Below are 24,374 nucleotides of genomic sequence, written 5' to 3'. Positions count from 1 at the left end.
CCATGGATGTCTTCCCACTCCAGCACCCCTCCCAGTCCAGGTTTCTAGCTGCACAGGGTAGTTCACGCACGTTTATTTCAAGCCAGTGACGAAGTGAAGGCAGCTTACCCTCAGGTTTCTCTCCCACCGCTGTGAGTTCAGACTCCTGGCTGGGCTCGCTGGTTCCGTACACATTGATGGCGCGCACACGGAATTTATAGTCTCGGTCAGGCAGCAGGTCCTGGACGTTAAACGAGGTGCTGCGGCACGTGGCTAGTTCCTTCCACGACTTGTCCACCGAGTCCCAGATCTCGACACTGTAGGACTGCACAGCACTGCCCCCATCGTACGAGGAGCCATACCAGGACAGGGTCAGCGAGGAGCTCCGGATATCAGAGGCGCAAGGCGTGCCAGCTGGGGGGTCTGGTTTGTCTGGGGATAGAGAAGCACAATATCACCCAACTCTTCAGAATTTCAGGGAAAGAAAGGTTTTGAATCAGGTGTGCGGGGGAGGAGCCTAGAGAACTCAAGCTGACATCCCCGGTCCGGGCTCTGGTTCCCTCATCCACACAGTCACACCTCTGCACAAACCACCTATAAGAAAGCCATACAGATACCTATGTGCTCGAGAAAAGTCTTTCCTTTTGGCTAGTTGTCCAGTCTGCAAGCCCTGATTTCCTGTACTTTGTCCTGGTCATAAGCATATTTCTCAGCGTAAACAGATCTAGGAAGCTGCCCAGAAGGCGTGGACTGCTTCCCATAAAAAATGTTTTGAGAGAGGGTTCAATGTGTGTGTGTGTGTGTGTGTGTGTGTGTGTGTGTGTGTGTCCTTCAGGCCATAGGCCGGTGACCTGTGTCATAACTAGGGGTCAGACTACACGCTCCTTGAGACTTGAGGAACGCCTGCCTCGCTGAGAAGCAGACAGATCCAGGTTTGAACACAGCTCTGACCCCACTCACTATTTATTACCGTGCCTCAGTTTCCTCGCCTGTACAATGCAACATGTGGATAATAAACAGCACTTGGATCACAAGGCGGTTATGAAAAGTTCTTAGGAAAGTGGCCGAGTTGAACAGCCATTACTGTCGTCATTGTAGCGGTAGTTTATTTCTGACTTTGTGGATCATTAAAAGTTATTCCTACCCTATCCCTTTGATCCATATAGGACTGGTGTAAAACGAGTGAAGAATTTCAAAAGCAAACCACAGTAGCAAATCACAACCGCCCCTGACTAAGGGCCGGAAAATGGGCTGAGGGCACAAGAAGTGGTCGCTTTGGCGGGCTGCCTTCCCATTCAGACCGGCAACGCTAAGAACCGGAAATGCTGCCAACTGCAAGGCGGGTCCCGCCGCCGATACTACACGAGGCTCCTGAGCCTTTCTGACTCTGTCAGCTGCTCATCTGAACAACATTGTCCTAGTTTTTCAGATTTCGTTTCTGCAGGTAGTTGGGTGAGTCACAGTATTTAGCAGCCCTGCATCCCTCCAAAGCTGAGGTGCAGAGCTCCCCCAACTAACCATTAAAACCAAGCCTTGGTGCTCTGTGAATTTATGTGCTATTTATTCACACAGCGTGAACTCGGGTGAATTTCTTAACTCCCAAGACTGGTTTGTCTTTTTCACCTGGAAACATGGTGCTACTATGCATGTTGCCTTTGGAGGTTTTGCAAGCATCAAGCGAGCAAACCTGGGGAAAGTTCCTGACTTCTACTCTCCCACCTCTGAGCAAGGCATGAAACCCAAAGAGGGTTCTTTCAAATGACCCTGTGCAAATAGGGGAAAAAAACATTCTGCCTGTGTGTGTGTGTGTGTGTGTGTGTAAAGATATACATGATACATACACATATTAATTCTCTCCCCTCCCCCAAGCCTTGCAGCTTCTCCATTCTACCCAAGGACGCCCTGCCTGGAAACCGCCCACCCCTGCCACCCAGGCCTGGCCCGCGGGTGGTGATGCTGGGACTGTGACAGAGCCTCTTTCTGCAGCCACTCTGGAGGCCTCCTGTGATGGATCCACTTTCACTGGGTGTTAAGTACGTTCTCTTAGAAAAACTGTTTGTTCTGAAAGATATGTTGGTCTTTTTAGAAATACGTCTGGTGTTGGCTAAGATGTTTATTGCTCTTCACTCTCTTAGAGGCAAGTGGACCCAGCCCTCTAGGACCCAACTAAAACAGTATGAAAGCCCAAAGGACGAAAGACAGACCCACCGCTCTCCCCCTCCACTGCCTGGAACACGTCTGATTGGCCACATTTAGAATCACTTGGGTTTATGTAATGAATGCAGTACACCCCACTGACTGATTCTCTCCCCTTCTGCTTTGGACAAGAAGAAAAAACTTTGAGAAGTGTGTACTGTGGAAGAGGTACTACTTGTACCCCACCCTGTCCAGTCTCTTGGTAAAAGCAAGAAAACGGACATATGACAGATTACCCCCTGTGGTGCAAGTGAAGATGGAAAATTTGGAGAGGGGGGGCTTTAATTCCAAGTGAAACTTCAGTGCTTTCAAGGAATTTGAATGAAGGGGTTTAGGTGTCTGAGATTGGAAGCCCCACCCCCTCAGGGCCAGGGGCTGGGTCTGATGCTCCCTGGTTTTCACAACCTGCAGATCTCCTCCAGAGGCAGACTCGCCAGGGGTGAACCCCCTCAGAGCAGAGCGCCTGCGGCCTGGCCTCCATGCTAAAGACATAGCCGACCTGGTCTGGGAGGGCAGCAGCCTCAGAGTCTAGGGCCCGGAGCTCCAGGGCTCCTGGGGATGATCCCTTGGCTCCCCAGAAACCTGACCCAACAGAATGGGGTTTCTGCTCAGCAAATGCTCCCACACCTGAGAAAATGGAGGCTCTCAAGGCTAATGCTTCTCACAGGAGGGACCATCCTGGCGGGCTCTGCCTGCCTGTGTGTCTGAAGATGATCTGTGGCTGTGCCTCCCCTGCCTGGCTTGCCTTCACTGGCATGCCGGCAGTCACTCACATCTTTCATGGAATGCCAGGGGCTGCAAGAGCTCCAGGGTCGTCTATCTGCATAGCCGGCCCTTGGCCCCTGGGAGGCTAAGGCCCTCTGCTTACCAAGAATACCCTCTGGGCCCTGGCAGAGCCAAAAGGAGATTCCGAAAAATTTTCAGATCCTCGCTCCTGGCTATCAGGCAGAATAAGATCAAGATCACATCTTGCTGAAATCTAAGCCAGGCATTATGAAGGGAAGTCTCCTGCCCTTAAAAATCATGCAAGTTCCAGGCTCAGATAGCATTTGGGGATTAGTGGGTATTTGGGGTTCCCTCCACTTTATTCTTCTCCTTTAAAGATATGCAAAGTGACCTGTTTATCCCTTGCTGGACAAGTTACAGGAAGGAAATCATCTGGGCCGGGCTGCTCTCTCTTGCCCCAGTGGCACCCCCGCCCTCTAAGGTTGTGGCTAGAGGTGCCGGCAGAGGCCCTCAGAGCTTCACAAATCCCTGCACTGCCTTTCAACACAGAATAATCATAAGCCTTTAAAATAGCTAAGCATCCCTCATTTAAACTAACGGAGGGGAAGGCTAATGTTTATTGTCATTTATAAAAGGGGAGTCATAGCCTATCTGAAAAGACAGTGGAGCTTTAAAGAATGTACAAGAAGAGACGTTTACTGCTGACAAGCAGAAGTTGTGCTAAAGCAGCCTTATTTAGCTGGCCTGTAAACGGATGCTTCCAACGGGCTTGAACACCATCCAGAGTAAGCCAAACCGCTCCTGTTTCATCTCATTTACATTTTACATCTAGTTAATCAGCCCTGATCAGATAATACACAGATGTCCTTAGAGACGTGCAGGTAAATCTGGGCTTAATCCAGGTTTACTTTGGACTAATTCTAAATCCATGGGCTCTGAATGAATGTGGCCTTGATGTTTGCATCAATGCAAGTCCCCATTTTATTGAGCAATTCTATTCTTAGCCCTACGCGGGGGAGGCAGACAGAAAGCCCGTCCCCCCCCATTCCATTCCCCTCCCAGGACGGTATTTAACATGCTGCGCCTGCCAGCTGGCGGGCAGCCACGCCAATGGCCCTGTCAGTACTGGCCGAGGAGAATGAGAAACTAAACCATAAAAGGCCAGAACTGCAGCTCGTGCAGTGGGGATGGGGGAGGGGAGTGTGGCACGGAGTGGAGCTGGCCCAGTGTAGGGGGCAGTGGTCACAGATGAGCAGTTCAAAGGAGTGGACCCCAAAGTTGCCCAAGCAGGGGCAGGTGAGAGAGAACACCCAGAAAAACCAATGTTTGCTAACAGGTGTGGGCATGGGGCCAAATCAGCACTGCAGGTACAGGTCTTAATGTAAAGACAGACTGGGTCACTAGCATCAACTCCCCCCACCCGCCGACCCACCTCAAAGTTCCTGACTCCACGGGGGACGCAATTGAAGTAAGCATCCAGTCACCAAAGAGAAGAAGAGTGAGAAAAGGGTCTCTCCTGTCTTTTGTAGATGAGAACCCTATTCCCTGACCCCCGGCACAATGATTCCCAGATTTAAAACTCCCGACTTGAGGAAACAAAAGAAAGATGAGATCAATAAACCCCAGGTCAAAGGCTCTCACGAGCATAATGTATGGAGGCCCACAAATGTGCAGGGACATGACCTACTGTCCATCAGTCTGCTGTGTCATCTGTTCCTTTCTGTCCTGAGCACTTGCCAATGGGGTGGGGGTGGGGGTGGCAAGGAACTGAGCACAACCAAGTGGGGGGCCAATTAGAAAGCTAGTGGCTGTTTCGGGAGAGAGTGGACAAAGGCATGATCAACACAGCAACTGGGATAAAGAGGAAAAAGTGAACTTCAGAAACAGCCTGGAGACAGACTCAGCCCAATATTGGGATGCGGGAGTAAGAAAAGAGGAGTGGGTTTAGGATTAGGAGGTCACAGTGACCTTAGAGGGGTGATCCCAGTAGACTCCTGGGGTGTGGAGGGAGGCTGCAGGGAGCTGACGAGTGCCCGGGGGTGAGGAAGCAGAAGCAGAGTAGAGAGCACCCCCTCTCACAGGGTTTGGCCATGAAGAGAGCGGGAAGAGATGTGGGGTGGCTGAAGCGAGACGAGATGTTTCGGGAGTTATGCAGGCCTGTGTGTTTGGCTAAGATGAGAGAAGGAGAGGTGGAGTTGAAGAGAAGAGAGGAGGGGGTGGAACCCCAAGAACCTGGGGATTCAGAGTGCAGGAGAAGGAAGCGGCCTCAGGGAGAGAGGGGTGGTGCAGGGCCCAGAGCCTGGAGGGTGCGGTCAGCCTGGGGGTGGACAGAGAGATGCCTGAAGGTGCGGGGCCATGACGCTGAGCAAGGTCAGGCCTGATGCCTCCTAGTTTTCAGAGAAGCCGGAGGCCGCAGCCTGCAGGGTGACAAGCTACCACAGAGAGTGGGAGAGGGCACTGAGCAGCACCGAGCAGCACCGAGGCCTCGGCCAACCCTGGATCTTGTCAGAGTCCAGACTGTGGGCTGATGGGATCTTCCTGCAAATGCCCCTCAAGTCAGGCGGAGGAGCAGTGATGTGGGAAGGCGGCATTGATCCAAGGTGAAGACTTCAAGGGGACAGAGCTGGGGGCGGGGGAGGCGGAGAGGGAGAGGGAGTTACCACGCCAGTAGGAGAGGCCTAGAGCGTGGGGCTCAGGTCTCCGAAGAGTGGAAAGAGAGGAGCCAGGAGGGAAGAGGAAAACGCTACGAGGGTGTGGGCGTGGGATCTGGAGTTCTCATGAGCATGAAGCACAGCAACAGTGTGAGCGTGGGGAGAGAGAAACAGAGATGGAGTACGAGGGGCTGTGGGCAGAGAGGATGGGTGCAGAAGGAGTAGGTCCCCTGGGAGGTGAGACCCTGAGGTCCATCATCCAGCCTGGAGGCCCTCTACCTTCCCCATCGCCCACTGCCAGGCCACCCACCCAGACTCACCAACCACAGTCAGGTTGACCTGGGCCTGCCTGCTGCCCAGCTTGTTCTCCACCAGCAGCGTGTAGCAGCCGCAGTGCTCCTGGCGGGCCGCCAGGATGGTGAGCTTGCTGCCGCTCTCGCTGTTCTCCACCTTGATGTGCTCACTCTCCTGGATCTGTGGGCAGACAGTGGGCAAGCGCTGGAGACGAGGGCCAGGAAAGGAGGGGGGGCAACCCCCACTCCCCACTGCACAGCTATGGCTGTGTGGGGTGGGTCTGGACTCTGGGCTCCCCCCATCCCCCAAGACCCTCCTCTGCTGCCTCCAGAGCCAAGCCTCCCTGTGGGGTCCAGATCCAGGGCAGGCAGGGCGTGCTGAGCAGGGTCGGGGAAGGGACTCTGCAGTTGCTGCTCTAGATGGGAGTTCAGAAGTGTCCTCGTCTCCCTCCTCCACCCTGGGATGGGAGGGTGGGAGAGCACATCTGAGCAAAGTCACTTATGAAGCCCAGCCTATGGGTTCTGACCTCTTCTGTGCGGTTGAAACCACAGCCACTAGCCACATGTGGCGATTTACGTTTTAATTAAGTGGAAGCAATCCAAACATCCATCAACTAATGAATGGGTAAAAAAAAACGTATATCCAGACAATGGAAAATTATTTGGCCATAAAAAAGAATGAAGTTCTAATTTGTGCTACAACATGAATGAGCCCTGAAAACATTATGCTAAGTGAAAAAAAGCCAGACACAAAAGGAAACGTATTATAGGATTCCATCGATATGAAATGCCCAGAATAGGCAAATCCATAGAAATAGAAAGTAGGCAAATGGTTGCCGGGGGTGTGGGCGGGAGGAAATGATTGCTAATGGGTCTGGGGCTCTGTTTGGGTTGATAATATTCTGGAATTCGATAACTGTTATGGTCGCACAACCTTGTGAGTATACACTAAAAACCACTTAAAAAGGGTGAGTTTAAAAGAGTGAATTTTGTGGTGTGTTAATTATAACTCAACAGAGCTATTATAATAACTTTTAATTACTTAAATTTGAAATTCAGTTCCTCAGTTACACCAGTCACAGCTCAAGTGCTCAACAGCCTCATGTGGTTAGTGGCTACATATTGGAGAACAGACACAGAACATTTCCAGAGACAGAGCTGAGACGTGGCTAAATGTCTCCGAGAAGGGATGAGACTCTACCTTACTTCAGGCGACACTGGCCCAGACAACGTCCAGAGCTACTTGCTTTGGGATGCTAAAGGCCAGCTTCTCTTTTCCATCTTTTGAGACCAACCCTCCTTTCCTTCCTGGGACTAGCCTCCCATTTGGGGGGGCTTAAGACAACTTGATGGTTTGGAAATTGAGCAACAGAGGGTTCAGAAGAAATCTTCACTCCTTCTGTAGCGTTTCCCATCTGTGCCAGCCACTGTCCCAGGGCCTCTGTTGATCATGCATCTGGGCACACACACTACCAGTGTGGGATCTCCAAGTTCCTTTAAGAGCTGGTTGTTTGGAATTTCAAACATTTTCCCATAGGGCCACGATTATAAATGGTAGCTTGATTTCTGGGCCAGCAAGCCAAAATTCTATTTTGCGTACAATTTATCTACCCAAATACTCAGGTTCCCTTTTATCCCTTCAGCATGTGGTAAGTTTAAGCTGTTCCCACAGATTGGGTTCATCAGGCTGGCACAGAATCACAGAAGGACACTTACAGGGGCTGAGAGGTCATTTAGGTTAGTCCGTTCCGTTTTCCTGACGCTGAGTAGAATTCTAGCCTGAGACATCAAAGTCAGGTGGGAACCAAGGGTGGTTTCTATTTCTCCCTGCATACTTTTCTCTAGTATACAACTAGTCTATAACGCAGGTATTATTCGTAGATTTGGAAGGAAAGGTCGTTTTAAGAACTCAGCTGTGATGACTGGGTGGTGAGTGGGCGAAGGCTCCCCATTTCTAAGCCCCTGCGATGAAGGGTGATGCTGTCTCCATTAGAGCGTTTCCCATCCCCTTCAGCCTAGAGGCTGCGTGGTTGTCCCCAGGCCACTCCCCTCTTGACTGACCTGCTTCCGGAACTTCATCCAGGTGCAGGTGATGGGCTGGGTGCCTGTCACTTTCCCGAACAGCTCCACAGACTCTCCTGCACGCACCTTTTGGTCCTCAGGAAACTGGGTGATCTGAGGGGGCATGGCTGGAGGGGACAAGCGAGAAGGTGAGTGAGGAGGAGGGAGCCTCAGACTTGCCGATCTCATCTGACACTGCTGTCCACATTGGTCTGCTGCTCCTCTCTGGAGCCTCCAGGGTAAGACTGAGGGCCGTGGTCACTGCTTCAGAACACCTGAGCTGGTGGACTTGCTAGGTTTGTTCACCTCTTTATTCTGATTCCCTCGATGTGGCCCACACAGTTACATGGCATGATTCTCCATTTGTTGGTAGCTCTAGAATTTGTATGTTACCCTAATTTTTTGAATCTATATTCTAACTCCTTTATTAATTAGGCAACACCTTGCTCTTTAACCTCCAGGTCACCCTGGCTGAGAGGCTCAATATGGTTCATGTCCCCAAATGTCTCCCAATGGAAACAGACAAGATTCCACGTGACAAGGACAGACCGAGCAGAGCATTAAACAGCACAGAGCAGATCGCCTCCTTAGAGGCAGAGTGAAGGGCAGAGGGTTAAGCAGAATTTTGCAGAAGGGATGGGAATCACTACTACTGTGTGATGCTGTCCTTACAGGGGAGGCAGGAGAAAAGACAAGTAAGTGAGAGGCTGGGGACCAAGCTATGCAGAGGCTCTGGGGGGAGGTTCAGCTTGAATGACGCTGAGCTTGAACTAGGGAGGGGTGCTCTCCTGAGACCACATGCCCAGTGGTCAGGCTAGCAGGGCAACGGAAAACCCCTCCGGGCAGATGACGCCATTGCCCCCACACATTGCTATGACCAATTACCTGCTTTTGGAGGTGTCTTGGGGGCAGGTTTCTTTTTCACAGTTGCATCACCTAAAACGAAGAAGTTCACAGGTTACTTTCTGTCAGTTCTGTGTCTCCCAAAGCTCCTGAATCCTAGGAGGATGCTGTCTTGCCCACTGGCCCTTCATCCAGGCAGAGCCCTCAGCCCTGGGTGTCTTTCTGGGGATCTTGCAGTCTCACACAGACAACCTCACGATCAAATGAATATCAGGTCCCTGAGGCCTTCATTGAGAGAAAAACCAAAAAATGCTTTAGCCCCCATTATCCATTTCAATGACCATACCCAAACTCACTATTCTCTCACCCCAACTTTCAGGAAACTCAGAAAGGAAATTATGTCAGATAAACCAACTAAAATTAGCCTTTGGTGTGGATCCAAGGGTCTCAGGCTTCCTTTGGGTCGCAGACTGTGGACTGGTGGCTTTCATTTTTAAAATCTTTGTTGAATGGATCAATGAATGAATGAACAAATGAATGAACTAACCAATGGGCTCCTCCATTCCCACCGCCAAACAACTCACATTTAAAAAATGACCCAAACAGACCAGTGTTGCAACACAAACCTATCCATTTGGAGAAATAACAATGTGGTAAATAGGCAAAAATATCTTCAGCTATCTTCATGGCTGTTTTCTCATTTCTTTCAGGTCTCCGCTCAAAAGCCATCTAACCTATTTATCCTAGCGAAATGAAAATCTAACATGCAAACAAATACCTGAATCTGAATGTTTGTAGTGGCTTTATTTATAATTGTTCAAAATTAGAAGTTATCCAAATATCCTCAACTGAAGAATGGATGAACTGTGGTACCTTTATACCATGAAATACTACTCATCAATAAAAATTGCCCTGACCAGTTTGGCTCAGTGGATGGAGCGTCGGCCTGCGGGCTTGGGGGTCCCAGGTTCGATTCCGGTTGGGGGCATGTGCCTTGGTTGCGGGCACATGCCCAGTGGGGAGTGTGCAGGAGGCAGCTGATCGATCGATGTTTCTAACTCTCTATCCCTCTCCCTTCCTCTCTGTAAAAAATCAATAAAATATTAAAAAAAATAAACAAAATACAGATATACAACATGGATGAATCTCATCGGTGATTCATCTCTTTGGCTAAGAGAAGCCAGAATCAAGGGCTACGTACTGTATAATTCTATTTCCATTATATTTTTGAAAAGGCAGAGCTACAGGGACAGAGAATAGATTAGTGCTTGCCAGAGGTGAGTGGTGGAGAGGTTGGCCACTAAGAGGCACAGGGACATGTTTTTGTTTATTTTAATCCTCACCCTAGGATATGTGGTTTTTTTGGTGTGTTTTTTTTTTTTTTCATTATTGATTTTTAGAAAGAGAGGAAGGGAGAGAGGAATCAAACCTACAACCTCGTTAAGTGCCCTGACTGGGAATCGACCCTGCAACCTTTTTCGTGTATAGGATGACATTCCAACTGACTGAGCCACCTGTCCAGGGCGAGGCATGGGGGCATGTTTTGAGGTGATAGAACCATATTATACTGTGGTGGTAGTTATATAACTGTATGTGTTTTTCAAGGTTCATAGCACTGTGCACTAGAATGGGTGAGTTTTAATGTATGTAAATTATACCTTGACACAAAAAAATGGAGAAAAGTCATTTAACCAATGAGATGTCCCCTAACCACTTTATATCGAATATCAACCCTACACCCCTAGCACTCTTTATCATGCGTACCCCACTTTATTTCCCCCAGGGCACTAATCACCATATGACAAACTATTTACTTATTTATTTATTGCTTGCCCTTTGCCTGCCCCTAAAGTATAAGCTGTGAACCCAATGTGCCGACACACAGCTGCACTTGATAACTATTTATTGGATGAATGAGTGGGGTTTTGTCAACACACAAAGCTTTGCCTCTGCAGGTTACAGAGAAGCAGTGCTGTGCCCTGGCTTGGGCATGGAGTTGTTCTGTGGCCACAGGTAAGTCAGATAATTCTGTGGATTGTCAGTTGTGCATCAGTAAAATGGGAGGAGTGCGGCTACCCACTGGGAACCCCAGGGCATCTTGTAAGCAGTTGGTCCCTGACAGAAGCACACTGAGAGCACAGAACTGGTAGCTGCCAGTTACGTGACTGAGCCCAGGGAGAGGCCTGCCTCCATCAAGTTCACCCTGGTTTGCCACCATTATTGATCTGTCTGTCCAGCTCATAGAAACTTACTGAGGGCCTACTATGTGCATACAGACTACTGGCCCAGGTACTGAGGAGAAAACCAACCAGGTGTAGAAATCAGGACTTGTCCTCAAGAGCTTAAATGGCAAGACACGTGGCCTTCTTCTTTTGCCATAAAGGACATTTACAGGACAGCTGGAAATTTTGACTAAGTCCAATAAATTAGATGATAGATAGTATTGTATCAATGCTAATTTTGTGTTTTGATCTCCCAACTGTTCTTTTATAAGAGACTGTTCTTAGGAAATATACACTAAAGAATTTAGGTGCAGAAGATAACATACGTGCAACTTACTTTCAAACTGCTCATAAAGTGTGTGTGTGTGTGTGTGTGTGTGTGTGTGTGTGTGTGTGTGTGTAGAGGTAGTGGGAAAGAGAGATGGAAAAAAGAGAGACAAAATATAAAGCAAACATGGTAAAATGTTGATATTTGAAGAATATGAGTAAGGGTATACAAGATTTATTTGTACTATTTTTGCAACTTTCCTATAAGTCTGAAATTATTTCAAAATAGAAGTTGAATAGAAAGTTTAAAAAATAAATTTATCCAGCCACATGACAAGGCTGTTCACATGAGGGAGAAAGAGTATACACTGTGGGATAAGGAGATAGTTAGGAAGGGCTAAAGGCTGGGGCACAGGATGGGCCTGAGGACTAGAGAAGATCTGAACTAGAGAAGGGAGCAGCGCCGTCCCATCGCACAGGGACAGGGAATGGCTCTGAGCTGAGAACCAGGGTGATGTTTGGTGGAGGTTGGCCAGAGCACAAAGCTGGGTTAGAGAGCAGTGGTGTGAAGATAGTATGACAATTTAAATCCAGAAAATTAAAAATTCATTTCCTCAGTCACACTAGTCACATTCCAAGTGTTCAATAGCCACACGTGGTTAGTGGCTATCATGTTGTGCAGACACAGAACATGGCGTCGTCACAGAAGGTTGCGTTGGACAGTGCTGGTGTCGGATGCCAAGTCTGAGAGTTGGGTCTTTGTCCTGAGTGATCAGGGAGTCCTCACACAAACAGCAGTCTGACTGGGATAGAGGACATCTGGCAGTCTCTACAATCCCTGGGGACAAGGATACCCAGTTACGAAGCTACTGCCATTCTCTTGGAAGGAACTGGTCACACAGGACCAGCTTTGGTAAAGGCAGCTTCTTTTCTTTGGAGAGAAGCAGAAAATATGAATAAGAGACCGAGGAAGAGTTAAATAAAGTAGGGGCTAAACAAGAGGCATGTACAAATACTCCTTAGAGAATTCTTGCTTAGATAAATGGGGAAAATTATATTGATCGATTATGGAATTTGGGAGTGAAAGATGCGGTTTGACTTGGTGAGAGTGAAAGTGGTGGGTGAAAGAATTTAATCTGTATGTAGGCAAAAGCCCAGGATCAGAATTCAGAGATCAGAGAAAGGTTGGTGGAGACTGGAAGTGAAAGATTTTAGGATCAAAGATGGAATATCATGGAAACTGGGAGAATGGGTTAGTTCTTTTGGGAAAAGAATGCAGTGAAGGGAGCAGGGGCCAGCGTCTGATCCCAGGCAATGCCCACAGTGAGGAGAGGCAGAAGGACAGCCACTGTAGCCAAGGGCAGAAGACAAGGGACACTGGGAAGTGGGCTTTAGGTATGACCAGCACCGAGCAATGGGTGGTGTGGGAGAGGGCAGGTGCAGTGGGACAGGGGTGTCAGAAGTCACTCCAGAGGAGATTCTAAGGAAACAGGTAGGGAGTCAATTAATCCATCCAGAATTTCAGAGGTGAAAGTGACAGAGAGAAATGGGGTGACAGAAGAGGATTGTCAAGCTAAGGTTTCTTCCAAAGTGAGAGAGAAGGCTAGGAAAAAGAGAGCTCAAAGATGCTCGCCAGGAAGAACACGAGAAAGCAAATCCCCCGGGAGTAGATACTGGATGGGATACGAAATACCCATGACTGGTTGAGCCAGGAAGCCCCTGCCCCGCTTCATCCCAGGCTGTTGGGAAGGGAGAGGGCACAGCTGGAAGGGAGAGGCCATCAAGGGAAGAAGAAAGGCTTGGACCACAGCTAGGCTCTGACCTCCTGTGCAGAGGGAAAGCCATCTGATCAGAGGAACTTTGTGGAGGGCTGCTGTGGGCTTAGTTGTGTCCCCCCAATTCATATGTTGAAGCCCTAATGCCCATACCTCAGAATGGGACTATAAGATAGGGCCTTTAAAGAGGTAATTAAGTTAAAATGAGGTTGGTAGGGTGGGTCCTAAGAAATTGGGACACAGAGGAAAAGCCATGTGAGGTCACAGCGAGAAGGCAGCCATCTACAAGCCAAGGAGAGAAGCCTTGGGAGAAACCAAACCTGCTGACACTTTGATCTTGGACTTCTAGCCTGTGGTGCTTTGTTAGGACGAATGAATGCAGCTGTGGTTGGGGCTCTTGGGGCCGAAGGAGGCTGACAGCCCCTGGAGTGGTGGGCCAGGAGCTGATAAGGAAGGGGCAGCAGCACAGTATGAAATCAGATGATGCCAAAGTCCCACTCTATATTCTTCCTGGCCACCCTGGGTAAACCCCTGTGCCAGAAGTAGAGTCTGTGCTAATATGCTTCTTTCTGTGTTATAGACAAATGAAATTGAAGGCCAAAGTTTTATATTTGTTCTTTAAATTTGGAGCTTCTGCTGTCTGAATTGGTTAGCAACTTTAAACGTTAGCAATGTTCTGTATCCTATTCTATACATATTTTATATGACCATCTGCTGCAACCCATTAATTGTTTCTGGGCTTAGAAGAACCTGATTTATGGGTTGGAGAGCTGAGTCACCTGATTCCAAACTGGTTTTCTGTAGAGAGATGGATTCAGTTAGCTGTTTTAGCCCATGGGCACATCATCCTTTTTCTCATTTGGTTCTTACCCCAATCAAACACAGGCAGAGCACCTCACACTATTTCCATTTCACAAAAACGGAGATGGATTTGCATAAAAGCCAGATGACTTGCTGGGTTCATAAAAACACATGTAGCTGAGTAGAAATACTCCCAAAACCCAAACCAGGATCTTCTCCCACACCACTGCATGTCCCCTTCTCCCAAGGCCCCCTCCCTGCCCATATCCAGTCACTAATACATGCCAAGTCCATCAACTAAAAAGCTCCTCGGTCTGCCACCCTCCACATCCCCACTGTCACCATTCTAGTCCTAACTATACCACCCCTAGGCTCTGCCCTAACATATCCATCACTCTGTGTCCAAAGTTGTCTTTCTCGAATGCAGATCTGTCTCAACCTCTCCTGTGACTGCCCACTGTCACTCAGGATCAAGTCCAACTCATCTTCCAAAGGCCTTGGGGATCTGTTCCTGGCTTTCATCTCCAACTTGCTTTCTTACTGCTCCCTCAGGGGGAACACCCTCACCCTTGTCTTCAATGCTCAATATCGGTGGTTCTCAAAATCTAGCATGCCTCATAATCACCTGGGAAACGGCTAAAAGCACAGATTCTTGCCCTTGCTGGTTGGTCCCTGCACCATCTTCGGGGGCTCGGGGGTGGGCACTGTTCCCTACACTGAATGCCTTTCAGTTTCTGCAATACCAGGCTTTTGCTGTCAGCTCTTTGCTGACTGTTGCACGTTCCTCAGGCAGGTCTAGCTCATGGCTCACTACTGCCAGGCTGGGTTCCATGCCCCTCCGAGGGGGTTCTATCTCCGCACCCATCACAAGGCAATGCAATTGCAGAAACTTGCCTCAACGTGTGTAAACGACAGCAAGCTACCTGGAGACAGGAACAGGACCCATCTTGCTCACCTTCTGTATCCCCAGGGCCTAGCACAGTACCTGCCACATGCTTGAAAAATAGCTATTAAAGGCGTGAGTGGAACCCTTGAGGATCTCTGTTAACCTGGGAATTCCAACAAACATGCCTGGGCTCTGCTGCTGAGACATGGGTCCTGGGGCTTGAATCCTGGTGCAACTTCCCATGAAAAGAAGCCTCTTGTCTGACCAACTACATGAAACCTGCCAGGTGCTGAGCCTTCACACTAGACAGGAGAGGGCGGCTGGAAGAAGTGAGGCAGCCCCTTGAAAACATCTTGGATCAAAGCTTTGGATTTGGCTGCCTCCAGGGACACCCGGGGCAGGGGTGGGGAGGCCAGCCTCCAGGTATCTGCACAATCCACCTTTTGCTTCTGCCCCAGCCTGCCCAACTCCTAACCTCATCCTGCCCTCATGAACCTTCTGTCCTGGCAGGGAGGAGATCAGCATGCCAGAGAAATGTTTAGACTGCTCAGTCGGAAGGCATCTGAGTACATCTCTCCAGTGACTCAAGGGCAGAAAGACCAGAGCAAGCATTTGGGAGATATTTACAGAGCTTGAAGGCGGGTCTCACAGAGTCAAAAGGCTCTGAGATAATGAAAAGCAAAGGAGAATTGGGGATGAAGCTGGAACAGCCTTGGGTACAAGTAGGTCCCTGGATCTCTGCCCCTCTGGGGACATTGCCCTTTTTAGGTAGTTAACTAAAAATAGACATAAAAATCTTCACAATTCCCAAAATCAGCATTAACTTTTTGCCAAAGGCTCCTGAAGGGGACTTGGCCTGGGGGAAGGGTGGAAGGAGCACCCACACCACAGGCTGTGTCAGAGCAGGAGGGTAGCAGTGAGGGCCTGGGGGTGGAAGGCTGAATCCCACTGCCCTGCACTGGAGCAGGCTCAGGGCTCAGGGCTCAGGGTGAAGGGACAACCCCCAACCGCTCTCCTGCACACACCAGGCTCCTTCCAGTTCCTTACAGATTTGTGCAGAAATACTGGTGGTTTTCCCAGAATTAACATCTCTGGGCAAATTTCCTGGACACATCCCCTCACAGCAAAGGCTGCCACATGAGAAGATTCCAGAGGAACACTGCTCCTCTTGTTACTGCAAACACCCATCCCCAAGCCTCAGGACACAAAACGCCAGGATGGTTGTGAAAGAGGCAGGCGGCGTGGCTGAGACACAGTCCCAGGGTGGCCTGACCGGCATCCTCCAGGCCCTCCCTGGGGAGGACCCTTCCTGCCATTTAACTGGCTTGTAGAAGATAGTGGGAGAGCCGGGAGGAGCTGAGGCAGCAGCTCAGGGGTGGAGGGTGAGGGCACCATCGCTCCTCATAGACCAATACTCTGGTTGGGAATGACCGGGAGTTGGTACCAGCTTTCAAAGACATTCATGGAAATACTCAGCTTCTCTCCCAGGTCCCACATCTTTCACTGTCAGGCAAGTCTCCAAGTCTCAACCTCTCCAGCATCTCCTTTTAGCTCTTTGGACCCTATCAGGGTTTGATATTCCCTGGAGAGAATATTTAAAAGAAAAGTTTGATTCTGGTGAAAACTTTTAGGAAAACTGGACACTGCTTTTGACATCCAAAGACATTTTTAAGTTGACATGATGTTTGGTTTCCGAGACAGACACAAATGGGAGGTCAAAGCAAAGATATCTACAAGCATCATAATCTGGGTGGTTCAACGTGGGGACTGAAGCCTAAGTGACGGGTGCCAGGAGGGCAGCTCAGCCAAGGCCAGGCCTGGAGCACAAAGGGGCGCTCAACCTGCCTCTCCCCAAATCCCAGAAACACGGTGGAGGCAGGGACCCTTAAAGCATGGAAACTCATGCATCGATTGAAAAAAACAAATACTCATTATATCCCTGCCTCAGGCCAGGCACGGAAGATTCAGAGCCCTGGTGTCTGTCCTCATGTTGAAAACGTGCCCTACGGAAGCCCATCGATTTCTTTCCTCAAAGACCAGCAACTCTACAGACTGATCGGCCTCATCCCGAGTCTGTTCCTGCACTGGCATAGCCTCAGCTGTATTCTCTAAAACCATTTTTTAAAGCCCCACTGAGGTCTTCTTCACACAAAATTCCATTCCGATTTCTTCCAGCTCGAACACCCTAGACCTGGGCCTCATGCTTACGGCCTCCTTCCTGTCAGGACGTTTGCTGCTGTGCAACACAACCCATGCTGGCTTGAGCCTCCACACATTATGGTACCAAGGGGAGTCAGCCGACCTCACCTGAACTGTGTCACTTAGAAAAAACACTCCACTGAAAGGCCTGATGTCGGAGCTGGAAAGCCTGGGAGCAGTCGGAGACAGTCCCCACTTGACACGTGAGGCGGCCAAGGTCCAGAGGGGCAAAGGGCTTTCACCAAGGCCTCAGGTTCAATTAGTGATAAAACCAAGACTTTTGTCCCCTGCCCTCTATCCCAGTGGCTATCTGGTCACACCCTGTGCCTGAGGCTGCCGCCCACACCCGCTCAGCTCAGGGGAGGCAAGCTCTGGGCCGGAGGAGTCGGACTCTATGAAACTCGCTGAGCGCTGTTAAATGCCCATCTGGAGGGGAAAACCAGTCGTAGAAGATGCCCGTGGCACGGGCGCTCAATAAATGCTTATTTTCTATGACAAGCAAATGATCCTCCAAGTCAGGAGTCCTCACAATATTCATTATGGCACCTGAGCAGTCTCTCCCTCCGATAATATCATTCCTCTTCAACCAAACCACATTCTTCTCCTCTTCATAGCCTGGCCCAGAGTCTCCCCTACCCTCAAATCTTCCCACACGACCCCTCCTCACTCCTGTACCTGCGAGGGGTGTCTGGCAGGTTAACTGGTACTTGTCAGTTTCCTCTTGCCCCGCCCCTAGGTGGGGCAGGCCTGCTCCGCAGCGGTGGGGCTCCCCCAGGCTCTCAGGCCCCCGCGTGGATGAGTGCTGTCCACTCACACCTGACAGCTCACTTACAGGACTGAACGCGGGGCTGCGGAGGGGAGGGCTGCAGAAGGGATCTGGCCACAATCTGTTTGACAAGAAAACCACTCAGCCTTCCCTTGGTCACTGGCAGGAAAGATGGATTTCCTGGTTAGATTAGGTACTTCCCAGCCTTTGACAAAAATGAACACAACACAGCCAGGCCACTCAGGGACTCGAGTCTCTGGGCTTTCTCATGCAATCAGATACCCGGGCCTGGGAATGGCAATGCTGAGAGAAAAAAAGCAAGTTTCAGAGGCACACAGATCACGTGATATAGTTGCATATGTAAATGCAAATGCACAGAATACAGTAATTGCGATATATTTGAGGTGAGTGGAATTGGGGGTAGATGAAAGAGGCCTTTCACGTTGTACTTGGTATGTTTTGATGCTGTTTAAAATGTCTAAACAAGAGTGCATGTATACTTAACTTTAGCAATTGGTAAACAATGCAAATTGTACCCCAGTGAGAAAAGAACTGCGGTGCAGACCTAAAAGACACCCTCTTCATTTCCTATCTCTGGGCAGCTGCCTCCTCAGGCGCCTCCAGGAGCAACAGGCTGGGGTGATAGGGGGTTGGGGGGACACAGGCCAGCAGAGGAATTCCAAGTGGCCAGTGATGTATATGGAGCCACATGTCTGTAATTCTAACAGGAAGGCTCTCGACACAAAGGAAATTCCCCTTCAGCAGACAAGCAGTGTCTGCGGAGTTGATCCGTGGTGGACGTGTGCATTTTCTAGAGGAGCAGCCCCTCCTGCCAGCCCCGCCCGCCCCTAAGCAGCCCTGGGGACTGAGCCCTTTTCCTGCTCCCTCTGCAGGGCAGGAACCCAGGCTTCCAGCCTCCACACTGCAGAGCAGAGCATCGTGCTCCCTCCCTGCAGCGTGGAGACTGGGCAGGTGACTGATACTCTGAGGACCTGGGCATGAGGGGCCCGGAGGCTGCAGAGGAGAGCCCTTCTGCTTCTCAAGGCCAACAGCGCAGGCCCCTGCTTTCCTGGGACAGCTGGCTTCCAGCCTGACCTGCCGCACCTGGGGTGGCTTAAACAAATGCTGAGGGCTGGGCTGCACCCCAGAGCTCCTGATTTAATTAGTTGGGGGTGCAGCCCGGACAGTGATGTGTTTGATGGCTCCCCAGGTGACTCGCACAGGCAGCCAGGGTGAGAGCCCCTGCCCTAGAGCTGGACGATGACAACTTGATGGGAGTTCTCCACAGCCCTCTCTTCCAGGGCGAGGAGCCAGGCCGGTCTGCTCTCTGTCTCCAGCTTGTGTTTCTCTTTCCAGCTCTCCCGTGACTCCACCTCACCCGCCTCAGGACCTCGCTGGAATGGATGGGCCAGAGCTGAGGACAGGAGGCTGCTGACCTCCCAGCTCAGACACCATGCACTCCTGCTGTGCCCCAGGGCTGGCGAGTGACCTGCCAGACCCCTGGTTCACAGGTACTTGGTGAGCTTCTAAGACCCGGCCTCTCTTCTGCTCACATTTCCCATAACTCACAGAGTACAGGCATAAGAAATCCTTTTGCAAGATAAAATCATTAACCCATTTTTACTAGGTTTTTCTTAGAATTGTTTATGCACTTCCAACAACTTATTAAAGGTCCACGCTTGGTAATCTGAGGCGCCCCACTGTGGTGAAATACCCATGAGAAATTATAATTCCAACTGGCAGACCCACCACACTGAAGGCTGGACAGCACCCCCCCACCTCCCCGCCCCGCCCCCACCACCACGGCTTGGATGGAGTATGTGCAAGGAACGCAAGCTCATCATCAGGAAGGGACATGCGCTGCTTTGAAAAGAAAAGAGTAAAACTAAGTCACACAACACTGTGTTGTAATGGAAATAGAGAAATAGCCTTGAATTAATCGAGCTCAATCACTTTCCTCTATTAGTATGGGTTTGTATGAGCTTGTTTGTTTTTTAAATGTAGAAAGTGTGTGTTAGGGATGTTCAAGCAATTCCACACCCTCTGTTAAAACTGGAGGATTCGAAGCATAGTTCTAACAAAATTATACCAATAATTAATCAGTAGGGGAAGCCAGGGCTGCTGCATTGTGACTCTGGTGAACTAGGCCCTTTTGCCTTCACTGGCCCTTTCCTCCATTAAGGAAAAAATAAAAGATATCACTATACCAACATATGAATTATACTTCCAACTGCACTGGTAAAAAGATGAACACGTTAATATTCTGAATGAAAACATTTTCTTTGACCTGAAGTGTATTTTTTTTCTCCTCTTTCTATAAGAGGTTGGGATAGTGTTTGGCCTGTGGAAGCACTGTGGGCCCTGCGCTTTCTGCCTCTAGGTAAGTGGGCCGTGGGGAGCCGAGACCCACAGAGAGGGGAGAGCTCTACGCGGTCCAGGAGACGCTCCCCCCCCTCGGCCATGGGTAGCACAGCTACAGCTTGATCCTCAGAGACTCTGAGGGGCCTTCTGTGAGCAGGCGCAGCGGAGTCATCCCGGAAGGGCCACCTGAGCAGGCCTGGCTGTGGCCCTCAGGGAGGAGGAGGAGGGAGAAGGAGGAGGAGGGAGAAGGAGACCAGACACATCACCGTGGCCCTGGAAGAAGACGATCAATGCAGAAAGGAGGTGTGGAGGGCTGTGGGAGCTCACAGGAGGGGAGAGTGACTTTCAGTTGGAGCAAGGACGGACTCCGTCAGGGATGAGGTGGCTCTTCCGTGGGAGCCTGTCCCATGATAGAGGTGCAGAATGAAGGTGGAAAGGAAGGGACGCAGGGATGTGCAGGGCACACTGAGGAGCTCAGTTTGGGTTGAGTATAAAACAGGAGTCAAGGAGCTGGGGGCAGCGCTTGGAAAGCAGGCTGAGGCCAACGCCAGAACGTGCGTCTGCATGTGTGGCAGGTGTGCCGGGCAGCGAGGTGCGGAGGTTCACCTGTAGGAGACTCCGAGGCTTGGGGGCTGCTGGGCACTCCAACCAGGAGTGGCAAGGCCAGAGCCACCGTTTTGAAAGGTCTACCCGCCAGCAGGAAAGACCCACCTGGGAGAGGTGAGGAGCTCTCCCAGGAGCCTTGGGAGAAGGAGGAAGGACCTGAGTGAGGTGGAGGGTGGACGGGTACCTCCACGCAGGCTATGGGAGGTCGGGAGAGATGGGAGGCCTGGGAAGAGGCCCCGGGCTCCGTCTCCAGGAGCCCCTGGGCCGTCGGGGGCAGGCAGGGTCTGGGCTGGCCCTCAGGCCTGGGGACGCCTGGAAGAGCTGAGCAGGTACTCACTCTCTGTTCCCAGCACAGGAGGAAGCGAGCTCCTGGGCCTCCGGGCTTTCATCTCAGGGGCCTTGGCGCTCTCACCGGCGGGGGCATCTGGAACAGACAGGTGACAACAAACATTGGTCGGCAGCTGCCCAAGGAAAGGAACAGAGGAGGCATCGCAATAAAAATCCCACCCCAACAACATGACAGCTCCCGCCCCTTCCCCGTTCAGCTCCCAGGGCCTCGGTGCCTGCCCTGCAGGGTGCCCGCGCCTCCTTCCACAAGAGCACCGAAGACGAAGACGGAGTGTCGCTGCGCAGGGCCGTGTGAGTCAGGTGGAGAGCGCAGCCGCCTGGCAAGACGGATGGACAGGCTGTCCCGGGAGCTGGGGACCGCTTTCCCCTCCACAGCGGCACCTGCTGCCAGACATCGCATCACGCGGACAGGGGGGCGTCGGCGCCCTGGGCTCACCTCTCCCATCCTTTCCCTCCACTGGGTCTTGACTCTCTCAGGGTAAACATTCTGGCTCCCAGAACTCTGCTCTATGTGGAGAGGCTTCTTGTACAGAGGAAGGAGGGAACCGGTCCTGCCCTGGGGCTCACAGTCTGGAGAGGCCTTATAGCCTCTGATTTCTTGGCTCCCTTCCACAGGTGGACACTCCAAACCAGACCAAGACCTCCGAGCAGGCGGCCGGCAGGCCTCGCCCGCTCTGGCCTGAGCCTTGAGCCACTGAGGACCCAGGGGGCTGTGGCAGCAGCCTTCCGGGCAGAGCGGAAATGCTGCATGATGCGGGCACAGATCCTCAGGCCTCTCCTCGTGCTCCCTGGGGTGCACAGTGTGGGTGATGCCAGGGAAACTCCCTGGTCAATTAGCAGGACATCGTGCTGGGCTGGGCTGGGCTGGGCCGGGTTGGGCACAAAAGGCCCTCACTGGGCCCTGAGGAGACTGGACGTTAGGAAGTCGAGGGGAAGCCAACCAGAGACTCAGATAAGCAGCAGCTGGCCCAACGGCTATCACTGTGCCGCAGCGTTTCCCCACTAGGAACGCTCTTCAGGGCCCGTGCTGGGAAGGAGCCTCCCCTCAGAGCCCCTTCCTGTCCATCCTTTTCCTGCTCCTGAAGAGAGGAAACGCTGAGGGAGAAAGGAGGGGGTGGGGCTTTCCAGCTGAGGCAGCGGCCACATTCCTGTGGCTTGGCTGGGGAGGAAGGCCATCTTGCTGTCCCTGCCTCCTGGGGGGGCAGTCCTGGCTGCTAACACATGCTCTCTCCTGAGGGCTGTGGGGGTAGGAATGGGGAGCACAGAGCTAGGGGATTCTTGGTGCTCCCATCTGCATGCCCTGCTCCTTCTAGATGGCACTTAGGTCTTTCCTGCTCCAGAATGTGGATCTGCCCATAGAAACCCTCCACACCCGTCAGGCTTCCTTCCCAAGCTCATGCCTGCCCCCTCCCTACTAGCTGGGTAACCCAGGGGTGGAGGCCTGGGACAGGCATTGTCCGGGCTCCGGAGGCAGCGAGGCACACAGGTCCCAGGGAGTCGGCCCAGAGTTGCGCACGTGAAACTGCAGGAATGATGAGGTGGAGTGTCAAGCAGCATGTGGCAGGGGATGGGGCTGAGGGAATGGGGCTGGAGCAAATCCTTCACCACAGGACGTGATACCCAGCCCCTCCCCTGCCTCCACTCCTCACTGCCTCGTCCTTCTTCCACCTTCTGTAAGAGCAGAAACGCCCCCCACGGTGGGTCGGGGTCCCCTCCATCTATAGCTGCCACTGCGCCTGTCCTGTCTCCTCATTGGGTGGCCCACACCCCAGGGTCCATGTGGACATGGATGGAGGAGCACAGAGCACCATGGGAAGAGGATGACTTCATTTTCTCACACTGGTTTTTCCCCAGGCACAGTGGTCATTCTCAGCTGCAGCACCATCCTCGGTACACATCTGTCAGCCTCTGTGGTTCTCAAGCTTGGCTGCGCATCAGAAGTACCTGACCGAAGCATCGCACTCCCCAGGCCCCGGGTTACTGGGCTCAAAGAAGAACTGGAGAGCATTATGCTAAGTGAAATAAGCCAGTCAGAGAAAGATAAATACCACATGACCTCCCTCATTTATGGAATATAATGAACAACATAAACTGATGAACAAAAACAAATCCAGAGACAGAGAAGCATCGATCAGACTGTCAAACCTCAGAGGGAAGGTCGGGGAGGGTGGGGGTAAGGGGAAGAGATCAACCAAAGGACTTGTATGCAGGCATATAAGCCTAACCAATGGACACAGACAACAGGGGGGCGGGGTGAGAGCATGAGTGGGGGGGGGGGGGGTTTGGGGAGTTAATGGGGGGATGAGGACACATATGTAACACCTTAATCAATAAAGAAATTTAAAAAAAAGAAGAAGAATGCATGCCACGTGCTCTGGAGAGCAGAAAGACGATTGCTTCTTATTAATCGCCCCTCCTGTTCGTCACATTTCCTTGCTGCCTTCCAAATCTGCTTTAGAACTCTCCACCTCCAGGAAGCCCTCCCTGACCAGCCCCCACCGCCTGTTTCCAGCCTCTGCATCTGTCTTCAGCTCAGGCGCTGGCTTTACACCGTGTGAGTGCACTCCCCTGCCATGGGCTCCGAGCCTTGTTTCAGAAGTTCTCTGCACCTTATCTTTCCATCTGGCCATGAGGAAAGGGCTCATTTTCCCTTTCAAACCAGGCCCACCCCTGACTTGGAGCCTCTCTTCCCTCTGCAGCCTCACCCCCACCCCATGGGGATGTGCATGCCCCACAAGCCACTAGACCTCCGTGAGAACCGCATCGAGGAGGGGCTGGAAGGACCATGGCTTAATCAAAACCAGCTCTGTGCTCACACAGTGGCCCAGGGGATAAAAATAATAGTAATAAAAGTTTAAGAGCAGCTTGTATTTTCTGTCTATTTTAATCAGTTGCTGATGAAATGGAACTCCATTTCTAGGTCTGGGCCCCAGGACTGGAGTCCTTTGCTGGTCGGGTCGTGCCCAAAGAAGCATGGGGGAGGACGATGGCAGTGAGGGATGTGGGGGCCTCCATAGAGAGGGGAAAACGTGTCCTTATATGGACAATGCCTCACCCCTTCCCCTCCACTCTAGCTCTGGACTCAGCCCTCCAGACTCGGTCTCTGTACACCTCAAATCAGGTTTTCTTACTATCACTCCCCGAGACCCCCTTGTCATGGTTACCAATGAGCTCCAGCTTCCCAAATCCCATGGCCAACGCCCAGGCTCATTTTACTCTACTTGGCAGCATCATTTGATGCATTGATCTCCATCACTCCTTTCTTATCAAAATGACCACCATTGGCTTCCGGGACACCCCTCTCTCCTGGATTTCTTCCTGTCCCTCTCACTGGGACCATTCCATCCCATCGCCTTCACAGACTTCTGTCCTGCCCTGCTTCTCAATGTTGGAT

General features: G+C 51.3%; 1 protein-coding gene across 1 annotated transcript in view; it reads right to left on the bottom strand.

Moving 5' to 3' along the window:
- MYLK (myosin light chain kinase) overlaps nucleotides 1–24,374 on the bottom strand; it is a 295,783-nt gene that overhangs the window by 46,445 nt on the left and 224,964 nt on the right. Inside the window, exons 18-22 of the mRNA XM_054713911.1 lie at nucleotides 20,970–21,056; nucleotides 8,792–8,842; nucleotides 7,907–8,034; nucleotides 5,873–6,026; nucleotides 109–411 (exon numbers count right to left, since the gene is read on the bottom strand). Of these exons, the coding sequence (XP_054569886.1) occupies nucleotides 109–411; nucleotides 5,873–6,026; nucleotides 7,907–8,034; nucleotides 8,792–8,842; nucleotides 20,970–21,056 (723 nt within the window). The remainder of the gene's footprint in view (nucleotides 1–108; nucleotides 412–5,872; nucleotides 6,027–7,906; nucleotides 8,035–8,791; nucleotides 8,843–20,969; nucleotides 21,057–24,374) is intronic.

Source organism: Eptesicus fuscus, chromosome 3 (genome assembly GCF_027574615.1).
Source record: "Eptesicus fuscus isolate TK198812 chromosome 3, DD_ASM_mEF_20220401, whole genome shotgun sequence".
Classification (NCBI taxonomy): Eukaryota; Metazoa; Chordata; class Mammalia; order Chiroptera; family Vespertilionidae; genus Eptesicus; species Eptesicus fuscus.
The sequence above is the reverse complement of the archived record's forward strand: the minus strand, read 5'-3'. Positions and strand labels throughout refer to the sequence as shown.